This window comes from Cydia pomonella, chromosome 10, assembly GCF_033807575.1.
Source record: "Cydia pomonella isolate Wapato2018A chromosome 10, ilCydPomo1, whole genome shotgun sequence".
Classification (NCBI taxonomy): domain Eukaryota; kingdom Metazoa; phylum Arthropoda; class Insecta; order Lepidoptera; family Tortricidae; genus Cydia; species Cydia pomonella.
In genome coordinates, this window is record NC_084712.1 from 1,258,321 (window position 1) to 1,271,416 (window position 13,096).

Genomic DNA, 13,096 nt, shown 5'->3' on the forward strand with positions numbered 1-13,096 from the left:
CAGCTCAGAAGCCCCCTATTCATTGGCGTGAAGCGTTAGGTATTTCAAGTTTGCATTTGAGATTGAAGGCACTAGATTATGCGAAATAGAGCCAGCGTGAAGTGTTCAATTGTTATCGCTTTCGATTTAGGTCACGAGATGGCAGACCCTCCAACACGCACGGTCTCTATGGGGATTGACTTCTACTTCTAATAACTATGGATCTACTTAGTTCTAGAAGTTGGTCATTGCACGATGCGGACGTCATGCATTACAAGATATATAAGTTCTAGTGATATTGCTTCACATACATCACTGGTAGATATTATTTATGTGACATCGTCTAAGTGGGGCGACGCGCATAACTTACGACTATGACATTATTGTGAATGGTATATACATTTGTCTCTTGCATACGGTTAAAGGGAGCAGGGTTAACCAGGGTTACAAACACGCCCCGGGGCGTGTATAGGAGCCTAAAAGCTATCCTTAGGAATATTCATACATAATTATGCAACTATTGTCTTTTTTTTTTAATTCTGACATCTACATCCAATATTTACTTTGATTTTATTTATAATTTTAGGTGTTTGGTGCTGTATCAGAAAAAATATTGTGTGTGTTAAACTCGGGCCCGTTTTACAAAACTCAATATCGTTTCGTATTGTAACTTAGGCCCTTGAATTTTAAGAACCCTTATTATGTACCTGTTGCACAAAATACTTTTACAGTACATATTATTATAGTGCTACTTTACCGCACTAGTGCGAAAATTAGCATATTACGTTACTGTGTCGAATATTTAAAGGGCCATATGTACTGTAAAACGTTGTACGATACATGTGCGAATAGGTAATTCGCAACTCGTGTCGATTTAAAACACTCCCTTCGGTCGTGCTTTAATTTATCGCCACTCGTTTTGAATTTCCTATTTTTCCCACTTGTATCGTAATGTACTATTACAGTACATATAGTGCTACTTTACCGCACTAGTGCCAAAATTAGCATATTACGTTACTGTGTCGAACATTTAAAGGGCCATATGTATAGTATAATGTAATTACTAACAAACTATATGGGCCTATTTGACCTGAAATAAATGTATTGAATTGAATTGAATTGAATTGATACATGTGCGAATAGGTAATTCGCAACTCGTGTCGATTTAAAACACTCCCTTCGGTCGTGTTTTAATTTATCGCCACTCGTTTTGAATTTCCTATTTTTCCCACTTGTATCGTAATGTACTATTAAGTCACTAGTTTGTTTGAGTAGTTCTTTGAATCTATCTCGCCTTTACTTAATTTTATTGGGTAGTTTATACCATCAGTAGAAGTAATACTCACGCCGCTGATTATCCCTTGGTTGCAACAACGACTGAAGCATATCTGCAACAAACACATGCACTTTAGGAAGCTATTTAATTACCTACCCAAATAACTTTGGTAAAAAATCAAATTATTCTTATTCAATTATTTATTTGTGTTTCACTAGTCACACTAGCCGCGTAAGCTGAAGAAGTTCCGCCATTGGAGGGCTCAATCACTTAGGCAGTGTCTTACGTGAGTGAATAATTCGCGAACGCGGAAAGACGCGGCGCGGGTGAATCCTTTGATACCTATGGAAGTGCACTACGTGGGCGATCTCCAAATACCGTTGAGCCGCCGCGCCGCGTCGCATTCGCGAGTCATCGCTTATGTAAGCCGCTGTGTTATTCTTTAGTATAGGTACTTACATTAACGCGCGCATACTTATACCGGGTGTGGCTTGTAACACGAGCAAAAAGTTAAATGTAGGCTGTACTATACTCCTCAAACTAGCCAACATTTGTTCAGCGACTTTTAAAAATGATGAAGTGTTTAACTTCCTATTTTTCATACATAATAAATATTACCTTCAATGTACACTGTCGTCAGTGTAAGTGACGTTGCTTAAATTGCCACGCTTTAATAAAAAAAATAAAAATAAAAATCATTTATTTCAGACCTTGGTCCATACAGTGTTAGTACGACTTTACTCTAAAAATTATATTAAATTATTATTGAAATAAATTAAACTTACGATATTTTAGGGTTTAAACTTACAATATTTTAGGGTTTAAAACTGGAGCCAGGCACATACACCAGTAATAACTACATACACTCATGAGAGTTATGTGTATGTAGCTACCACTGAGTGTACCCTGGTCCAGTGCACAAGAAGCTGACTGTCAAGCCTGTCAGCTATAATTGCCAGGAGACTGTTGCGGCTGCCCCGCAGGCGCCGCAGCGCGGCCGCGCAGCGCGTGCGCATGATGGCCTGGAACCCGTCCACGCGCGCATCCGCGAACATCCCGGACGCGCTGCACCAGCGAGGCAACCGCAACAGTGCCCTGAAGGCATTGTTGTATTGGATGCGTAACATAATAAAATTCGCAATACATTGCGTCTTAGAATAAACCTTAAAAACGTTCTAAAAATCAATATACAAGTTATTTTTTAAGGTTGCTGAGCAAATGTTGTTTAGTTTGAGGAGTACAGCCCACAGTTTAATTTTTTGCCACACCCGGTATAACGTCAGAGAGAAAACCACATTACAGGCACACACTGGACCCAAGATAGAGCGGCTTGGGGAGCACTGGTGAAGAGTATCCTTAGTCGTCACGTCTCTCACTTGAACCATGAAGATACTTAAATATAAGACTTATTTTAGTTGAATACCTACCTGTTCCACCGAAGACTGAAAGGTATAACTAACAGACAGGTTTTGCATGTATAATGTATACACCGTGTTTTTATTGAATTCCGTTAACTTCGGGGTATCGGTTAGTACGTTTAAGGAAACTAAATGGCATAGTTAATTTTGAAAAATTTTTTTTTTTTTTTTACTATTTTTATTTTTATAAAAAGTAACTAAATGTTGCATATAGCGTTGTTGTAACACAGGCATTACATTTAACTCAACTAAACAATTGAAAACTGTGACATATCAATGTCATTTCGAATATCGATCGTCCGAGATAGTACTTACGTTTAGTAGCAAATGTATGGGACTCGCACTAAACACTAATCAATAAGTAAACAGGCCCTAAGGCAAGTGTACACGCTCGTAAGGGCCTTATAAGATAAAAATTAATGATTGATTATCTCCGAAATGGAGTAAATTAGAATATCGGTAACTTTTGAGAAAGTTACTTAATTTAAGCTCAGGAATGCACCCTCGAAATTAAAGCAAATCAAAAAAAAAAACACGGTGTATAGTACCAAAGATTTATTTATTGTAGAAGATACGTAAGGATGTAAAGTCAGAGAGAACATTGCCCCTAGTCTATTTGATTGCTAAAACAGATGACGAACATCTTGTTTTGTTACTGTTAAGTTAACATGTTTCTTAGAATATTTTCTTTAAACTGTTCCAAGGAGTAAAAAAATCGGCCAAGTACGAGTCAGACTCGCGCACGAAGGGTTCTGTACCATTATGCAAAAAACGGCAAAAAAAATCACGTTTGTTGTGTGGGAGCCCCACTTAAATATTTATTTTATTCTGTTGTTAGTATTAGTAGTTATAGTGGCATCATCTGTGAAAATTTCAACTGTCTAGCTATCGCGGTTCATGAGATATACTGGTGACAGACAGACAGATAGAAGGACAGTCTTAGTAATAGGGTCCCGTTATTACCCTTTGGATACGGAGCCCTAAAAACCGCAATGTCTCTCAAGTTTTCTATTTGTTTTTCTCTAAAGTAAATTAACTCTGCTGAAGGATAAGATAAAGTAGCCATCTCCGTTACACCACAACCACAGACAAAATGGTGTACTCTGTGGAAAACGTAGCTTTTCTTAAGTTACATAGCTAGGCTAATTAAACCTAGGACACCAATCCTACGTTTACCTACTTCATAATTGTAATACCTACATAAAAATTGGCCATGCCGGGACGGTAGGACAGTGCAAAATTATGTACCTTTTTATAAGTATAACGAGCGAGCTCATCGCCAACAAACTGTCTCGCAGTTTGGCGAATATTTTGTTTTGTGGTACACATATTTTATATTGTAATGTTATAATAAATAAAAAAAAATAAAAAATTCCATTCGCTTTTTACGCGAAGACAAACAACGAAAGCAGAAAAACAATAGGCACCTCGATTTATTTTCTTGAAAATTTTACGTTATTATTCGCCACAATAAATATTCACGAGTTACTACACACTTAGTCGTAAGGTATAGGTATACGGGGATAGAGGTTCCGATTATCAAAAATAATGACGTTTTGATATAGAAATTAATTTCATTTTTAATATATCGAAATGTTGAAGAGATATTTATCTCTTCTTGTATTGGTATTATCTTTTCTACTAATATCTAAACAGTTTTTTTAAATATAGGTAAGCATTTTTCGACAAATTTTCGGAGCGTAACATTTAGCCTCATTTCTGGGTAAGTTGTTCCACCTTTGGAGCAAGTTGATCCGCATAAATGATGCAAATAAATAATCAATTTAACATAGTTTTTCTTTAATTAAACAAGTTTTAGTACTCAAGAGCCTATTTTAGATTTAAGCTAGTTATAGTAATCCTTATAAATCCATTACGTGTATTGTTATTTAAATGAAGTACATGAGATTAATTAAACACAAGTTTTTAGTTTCTATATAAGCATTACTGTTTATGCTTTGCACGACTAAGGGTTGGTTGCAACAAACGGTCTGTCACCGTTAAAGCATTCGCTAAATGTTAATAGTATGGGCAGTTTCATAGATCTCTGCTGACTGATGTTAATCAGTCTGTTAACTGTGGTTGGTTCAACTGGCCCTAAATGCAATGAATATTTTCTGGCGCCATGTAGTAAATTTCAATGTTTCTTGCCACATATTTCAAAATTTTTACTTCTTTTGCAAATTTTTTAAACGTTTTATCTGCTTTTACACCTACGTTTATGGTTTCGAATCGTCAAAATGAGAAAATTCGGCATACTTTTTTTTGTAAAATTGAGGTGGATCATACTTTCCCTTGTCCTAAATTATGTTTATGTACGGAGACTGACGTACCGAGAAACTAATGGAATCAATATAATAATACTTCAACAATATGTGCAGGAAAGTAATACACGTATCGGTCCGTAATAGACACATATAGACTGATTAGATTAAACACAAAAATATTTACAAGTGTAATATTTTGACGGCCCCTGAAGTCAACTCAACCATCGTTGCCAATGAAATGAAAATGGCTGCCAAAGCTGCGCGTTGCCTGACATTACTCATACGCACTTCAAAGACATTGCTTTCTTTCTTCGTTACAAAGTTATTACCGCCGGAACAACTGACCCCGGTAACTTCTAGCTCCGCTCTCTCTCCTCTGAAAGGAGAGAGCTTAACATTTTTGAAATGAACGGAGGCCTGGCAGCGGCATTAATTTGGCAATCTCACTTTGCTGAACTTCAGTTTCAAGAAGAAGAAGAATTATTAAAGCAAATGGTTTTGCGTCTTATCTTTATTCTAGGAAAAGAGATACAATCTATGTAGTCAATTATTATCTAAAGTTTACTCTTCAATTTGACGGCCTAATCTGCCGGTATGCCACGCCGAATCAACTAAAACACTGCAAGTACTTACTGCAACACTAATATTAAAATGTAAAATGTTCACAATCAATCGAACGCTAGCGACAGAGATCCCCTTTAATACCTTCGAATAAGAGCTTTTTCACCCAATGCAAATACCTGGGTTTTCGTTACATCCAATGTATTTTCTGCAGCATCGCTTTTCTACGCCAGGCTCTGTAAACCATTATAAGCATGGTCTTCCAGTACCCTTAGTTGTTATGAAGTTCATGCTCAAGTTATACTGGCGAATGAATACTAACAGTAGGTACTCTTAATGGACCGTTTGTGGACTTTATATGTTTGTAATAAGGTTTACATTCACAGTGTGGACGAGGGACGTTTTGCTTCGAATGACCATGTGACCGTCGGTGAACCTTAATGTCCTCTGAATAAGGTTCACGTTGTATGGAAGGTATTCGAATGAATACACGTGTATATGCGTGGTGCACGGCTCAAATACGCTTTTGATGTTGGTTTAGACCAAAGCCGATTATTTGTGATCTATGTTGTGTTCCAGTTCGCGTCCTAAAAGGAAGTTAAGTCGATTGATGTTATCAAAACTGTTTGAACTCTGAAAGCATTTAGCTTATTAGCAAACATTATATCAACAAATGGAATACCTAAGTTACTGTGGGGGTCAAAAATCCTCCAAAACTCCTCACGTACTTAATTCATGGATGTCTCAATCGAATTTGAGCTATTCACCGCTCAGCCCTCGAGATCTGAAGCGCGAGAAAATCGGCAAGAAAATGAGTTAGGAAATTTACTATTTCGTCTTAGCGACCCAATTCAACCTGTTTCAACAGAAGTCTTTTCATTTCATTTCATTTATTTCATGCAAAAAACCATGGTTATGAAAGGTGTTAAATAAAGGTTAGGTACATGGTCACCCTGCAAGGGCGTAGCACTGTCTTAAAATTAGTTTAAAGCTAAAGTACATTTATACAACAAATTCTTTGGGTTTCCAAGGATCAAAGTAACTCCTTTCATATGTCTGTGGTTGTCAAAAATCGCGGATTCAACTTGTTTGTGTAGTATAGACCAACAAAATAGTTCTCCAAAAAAACTTTTTAAATTTGTCAAAAAATCGGTCAAGAAGGATCCTAACCGATTTTTTTCTTCTTCGTTTTAAGGATATCATACACAGATAAAAGATAAAACGAAACCATTTTGTACCAGACAGTGTAAGTGCACTAAATTATGGATGTAGTCAGCTATGCGACTATTTTTACAAAATGATCCCTCGGCTTATTTCCCTACGGGGCTGTTGTGCTGTAACGGCGCTCAGTTAACTCAGATTGCATTTTTATAATAGTTTACAGAGGTCACAGTCGACTGTCTAAAAAAAAAAAAAAAAAATTTCAGCTGTTTATTTCAATAAAAAAATCACATTACGTAATCTTAAACTTAACTACTAATCTTAAATTCAAAAGATTTTTTGAGTTAAGGAGTCTATATGAAATATTTATACATTTTAATTATTATTAGTTTTAGGTACATAGGTCATCTAATTAAATGATTTCGGTAGACTGCCCTCTTATTTTAATAAAGTATTTTTTAATCATATTTCTAGCTTGTCCACTTGTTCGTCCTTCTATAAGTGCCATACCTACTTATAGATAAGGTGACAATTCAGATACATACAAACAATACATACCTACAATATTGGAAACTAACAATCGTTTGGCCACTTCCAAAATTTTTGGGTCTTAGTAAAGTTGCCGCAATCTTAAATCGAATGTAAGGCTAAGCGTATGCTTAGACCCGAGTGCCCGCTCGAGTTGGGCGTGCAGCGGGGCGGGGCGTGCGGCGTGCATGTTAACTCGTTTTATCCCAGAACGTGCAAGTTGTGGAATGAGCTACCTTCTGAGGTGTTTCCCTTGCGCTATGACATGGGGTTTCAAGAAGCAGGTATTTAGAGTTCTCAAAGGTTGGCAAGGCATAAGTGGCTCCTCCGATGTTGCTTATGTCCATGGCCGGCGATGACTGCTTCCCATCAGGCGGCTTGTCTGCTCGTTTGCTGCCTATTACATAAAAAAAAATAGAAGCCTTAGTGCACGCTGCTCAAATTACTTGTGAGCCCGACGCTACGCCTCGAGCGGACGCTCAGGCCTTACACTTAGCCTTGCGTCGCAGATCACGTAGCGCGGAGCTAAAGAACGTTCCATACTTTACAAAATTTGTTTTGCCCTGCACTGCGTTGAACTTAGTCGTCTCTGCGTCTCAAGCTTCAGCATACGCTTAGCACACTGAATACCGGGAACCCTAGCTGCAACAAGCCCTCTCCTGCATATAAATTTGTTTGCAAGGGGGGGTAAACTATCTCTGCAGCTGACTGTTCACTTCAAACGACTATCAGGACATGAAGCTATCCATGCAAAAGATAGTAAAACACTGTACTTACGCGTTCATTGCAAATTAACGACATTTAAACGAGTGACCTATTTCATTACATGACATCGCTCGTAAGGCGTTAAGAACTCGACAACGTAGTTAAATCGCGTGGAAATTGTCACATCTTGAATGAGAGACTTATGCCTCTTAGGATTGTGATGTCTTCTTCTTCCTCGCGTTCATGGGAGCCTGGTCTCCGCTTGACAACTAAATAAAATATATGATGATATAATAGATAGAAACATATAATAGATATATGATGTAAGTTTAAATAGAGAAGACATTTCTATACTACGTCGGTGGCAAACAAGCATACGGCCCGCCTGATGGTAAGCAGTCTCCGTAGCCTATGTACGTCTGCAACTCCAGAGGTGTTACATGCCCGTTGCCGAACCTAACACTCCGCAGCCTCGTTGGGCTCTTGCAACCTTACTCACCGGCAGGAACACAACACTATGAGTAGGGTCTAGTGTTATTTGGCTGCGGTTTTCTGTAAGGTTGGGGTCAGTTGGGGTCTGCTCTAGATATCTGATTTCGATTCTAATTTAAAAAGGGAAGCGATTTTGATTCTAATTGGATTCCTGAACTTGAATTTATGATAGTTTAATTATTTATTAGCAAAAATTTTGGTAACTAACAAAACGGTTATCTCATAGAGAGAAGTAAACTAGTAGATAGGTAGTTCGCTGAACAGAGACCTTGCGGCAGATTAAACTCGTTGCTCCTATTTAGCCAGCAATTATCTTAACGCTTGCTGTTTGTTGCGACGTCTGTAGAAGACTTAATTCAAACCTTATTGCAAGTACCTACCATCAATCCAATGGTCAGTATTTATATTTTTTTATTTTTCATTAATAAAAAGCATATATATTTTAAAAATAGCTTAACTACCGCTGTAAAAAGTTGAGTGCCGCTGTTACATACAATATACATATTTAATCTTCTTAACAGCAAAATGGGTGCTATGCTAATAATTTTGCTGACTGTACATTTGTTTGTTACGTTCTTCGCTGGTTTTCAGAATTATTTAGATCCTAATAATAGCAAAAAAAACTTAGATAGTAAAAGCTTTTAACTATGTTCCAAACGGAACCCTAAAAAATAAAATAATAACTCTTATATCTTCGTCCAGGTGAGAAGTATAAATTTAGAGAAATCCAAAAAGAACATTAATATTTAAACTTAATTACCTATTGAATTTGTGGACCATACTTAGGGCTTGTGCACAAATCACGCGAGGTTCATCCAAGAACCTCACCAAATGCCACCAAGGGGGAGGGGGGGGTCAAAAAAGTAGCCGAAAAAACCTCGCGTGATTTGTGCACAAGCCCTTAGTTGTAGCGGTAGACTAAAATTCGTTGGTTTTACGGTTCACATTTTCGTACAAACCATTGCGACTCCCTGGTATTTTAAGTAATTAAACACATTCCAGCAATCTTCGGCTCAAACCTAGCCTGCCGTGTTGGAAATAGGTCAACGTACACTTGAACATCCAGCCAGTTTAATCACCGGCGGAACGTTGTAGCTTTAATTAATTATTTTTCGTTCAACGCTCGCCGCCATTTTGAATTTCAGTATTTAGTGCCGCTAACTTCAATGTATGAAACTGTTGAGATCCTCAAATGTTGTTAATATGTTGTTAGTGTGTCGGTAAGGTAAGCATCTGAGGTGATGAGTAGAAAATATAGATTACTGAGAAAATACATATGCATTTATAAATCTAAAAAAATAACCACAAGATTTACTTTTGACTGACAGAAAATGTAATGGTCTCTCCTTATTTCCATTATAAGTAAGCCTGCACTTTGTGGACGGTTTATAATACATAAGGGTGTACTTGGATTTGTGACACGAATTAGATAAGTACCTATTGAAATTATTATTCATGGCATTCAATAAAATTGTTATTATAACTCATCAAAATGATATAGATGAAACAAATAAAAACTGCCCAGCAATAAATATACACGGATAAAATCGAAAGTGGAGGCTAATATTAATATTAAATACATAAATACATACATATTATAAATACATATTATAATATAAATATAAAGTTTATTTCATTCAATATAAAATGATACAATAATACAAGGGGTTGAGACCTTCTAGTAGGTATATAGAACCTGTGTCAGAAAGTCTCGCTCTTCCAATTGGTAACTAATTAGAACATTTTAATAAATTATAGGACATTATTACACAAATTGACTAAGTCCTACAGTAAGCTCAATAAGGCTTGTGTTGAGGGTACTTAGACAACGATATATATAATATATAAATATTTATAAATACTTAAATACATAGAAAACACCCATGACTCAGGAAAAAATATCCATGCTCATCACACGAATAAATGCCCTTACCAGGATTTGAACCCGGGACCATCGACTTCATAGGCAGGGTCACTACCCACTAGGCCAGAGCATACAATAATAATACAATACAATAATAATGCGGGGGCAGCTTGTGGCGAGCTGACGGTGAGTGGCGACACCGCGGACCCCTATTCCAGAGGGCCCTTTTATTTAGCCCTCGCCTCTGCGCTTGCCTTCACCGGCCGGCCAGAGTGGAGTCGCAAGAGCGGGACCTATGCTCCAGGTTGGAAGTGTAAAATGTCATAACGCCGGCGGCCTGCTGAACGGATTACCGGGATCTGGCTTCCGCAGTCTCACCTCTCGACAACCTCACAGCCGCTCCAAAGTGTTGCCCTATTGTCGCACTGTGCGTGCGGCCGTTGTGGGGCCCACTCAATGAGTTGGCGAGTCACCGCCTGTCTTACACAATTCCGAGACTGATTGTCACGGCAGGTGTCCGCTAGTCTCCTCCCATAGCCTATTATCCAGTCCATCCAACTTTCAAATCAATAGCCTTATGACCTTAGATCCCATCGCAGCACAAAAGTGCTGCACTGCAATAGTCTTTGCACCTGGCGGGGACCATCTCCGGATGTATCATATTGTGCGCTCGGAGATGGTATCCGCCACGTGTATCCCTTGCTTGTAGATTAATTTGTCTTAAAGGGCCTCTGCGCTGTTGGCTTCGGCCCCACGCATGCCTCCCAAAGGTCCGGGACCCCATGGTCCCGAGATATGGTAAGACATACAATAATAATAATATTACATCAGTGTCTAAATTTTACTAAACTGGTACTCGAAGACGTATTAACGGTTTGTTTCTTCCTCGCCGCGCGCGCCGCTTTGCATTCGCGGTAAATTCGCTAGGCCGCTGTGTAAGGCCCCATACGCACTATGCGGCCAGCCGCGTGCGGTTGCGGCGGACCGCTTAGTGCGTTCAGTATTTATGGTTGCGGTTTCATACATTCTTAACCGTCATGCGGCTGTCCGCACGCGGCTAGCCGCTTAGTGCGTACGTAGCCTAAGCCGCCGCGCCACGCCGCGCCGCATCGCTTCGCGTTCGCAAGTTGTTCGGTCACGTAAGACGCTACGTAAAATGTGACCTATATAACCAATAGGTCACGGTGACCTGAGCCCTAAAGACGCCGCACCGTTTGACGTCATCCAAGGCGTACTTAACTGTAATGATGTAAGCTCAGATACTTCAGTTCGAACGTTACTGTCTTGTTAGTGGAAGTCAAGACTCATTGTGAATCTGGATTCCTACGTAGATAAAGTACACAACAGCGAATTCAGAATCATAGTACATTACGATACAAGTGCGAAAAATAGGAAATTCGAAACGAGTGGCGATAAATTAAAACACGACCGAAGGGAGTGTTTTAAATCGACACGAGTTGCGAATTACCTATTCGCACATGTATCGTACAACGTTTTACAGTACATATGGCCCTTTAAATGTTCGACACAGTAACGTAATATGCTACTTCTCGCACTAGTGCTATAAAGTAGCCCCATATGTACTGTAAAATATTATTCGTTTCTAAGTGACTAATAAGGTCCAATGACAAATACAGGATATTTATTCAGTCACCTGCAATAATTTACGGGCTGTATAGGTCATATTGAGCAACTTTTACGATGAGATCAACCACGAAGTCGCGAAAAAAAAAATACTCTCCCATATATAATGTCAAGGTCAGGCAGCCAAAATGTACGAAACAGACAATTTTTTGTGACTAAACCACCAGCCTGTATATTGCAGACTTCACGTAATTCCCATATATACACCTTCTTCTTCGAAGTATGCTGTAAGTATGCCTTTGAAAAGTAAGATCAGTATCATATATTTGACGACCGGTCTGGCCTAGTGGGTAGTGACCCTGCCTATGAAGCCGATGGTCCTGGGTTCAAATCCTGGTAAGGGCATTTATTCGTGTGATGAGCATGGATATTTGTTCCTGAGTCATGGGTGTTTTCTATGTATTTAAGTATTTATAAATATTTATATATTATATATATCGTTATCTAAGTATGCACAACACAAGCCTTAATGAGCTTACTGTGGGACTTAGTTAATTTGTATAATAATGTCCTATAATTTGTATAATAATGTCCTATATATTTAAAAACAGTTGTTTCATGTTTAGATATGAGTATTCATTTTTTGACATTGTATATTTATATCTCAATATCTATTTGACATTATGATGAATTTATTTTGCTATATTTGATGATGATTTTTATCTGTTATGACATTTTGTATATAATAAACAGTTAAAGATTACTAATTTATATTGTAATTTAATATTATGAAATAAATAAATCTAAATCTGTATCAATTAAAATTGCGCCTTTGCTAAATATTCATTGGTAATATACCGACTTTACGGTAATATAGCAACTTTACGAAAAACAAAACTTGTGAATTGAAATTCAACGTAAATATATGACCGAGTGGATATGACGTCCGACTTTTAATCCGGAGGTCGCGGGTTTAAATCCTGGCTCGTACCAATGAGTTTTTCGGAACTTATGTACGAAATATCATTTGATATTTACCACTAGCTTTTCGGTGAAGGAAAACATCGTGAAGAAACCTGCATACATCTGGGAAGAAATTCAAAGGTGTATGTATGTGAAGTTCCCAATCCGTATTGGGCTAGCATGGGGACTATAGCCCGAGCCCTCTCGCACATGAGAGGAGGCCTGTGCCCAGCAGTGGGACGTATATAGGCTGAATTAAATTCTTTTTTTATTATTATATGAATCAAACTTGATTTAG

At 38.1% G+C, this 13,096-nt stretch overlaps 2 protein-coding genes across 3 annotated transcripts in view; both read right to left on the reverse strand.

Moving 5' to 3' along the window:
* LOC133521813 (cilia- and flagella-associated protein 52) overlaps positions 1-13,096 on the reverse strand; it is a 355,058-nt gene that overhangs the window by 25,622 nt on the left and 316,340 nt on the right. The gene's annotated exons all lie outside the window — the stretch shown is intronic.
* The window catches only part of LOC133521819 (uncharacterized), a 145,626-nt gene that overhangs the window by 19,062 nt on the left and 113,468 nt on the right, over positions 1-13,096 (reverse strand). The window contains exon 2 of one of the 2 annotated variants that reach the window (XM_061856900.1): positions 1,326-1,367. In XM_061856900.1, coding sequence (XP_061712884.1) covers positions 1,326-1,365 — 40 coding nt within the window. In that variant the 5' untranslated portion in view covers positions 1,366-1,367. Of the gene's footprint in view, positions 1-1,325; positions 1,582-13,096 lie in introns of those variants that run through there. The other variant, XM_061856899.1, reaches the window with a different exon arrangement.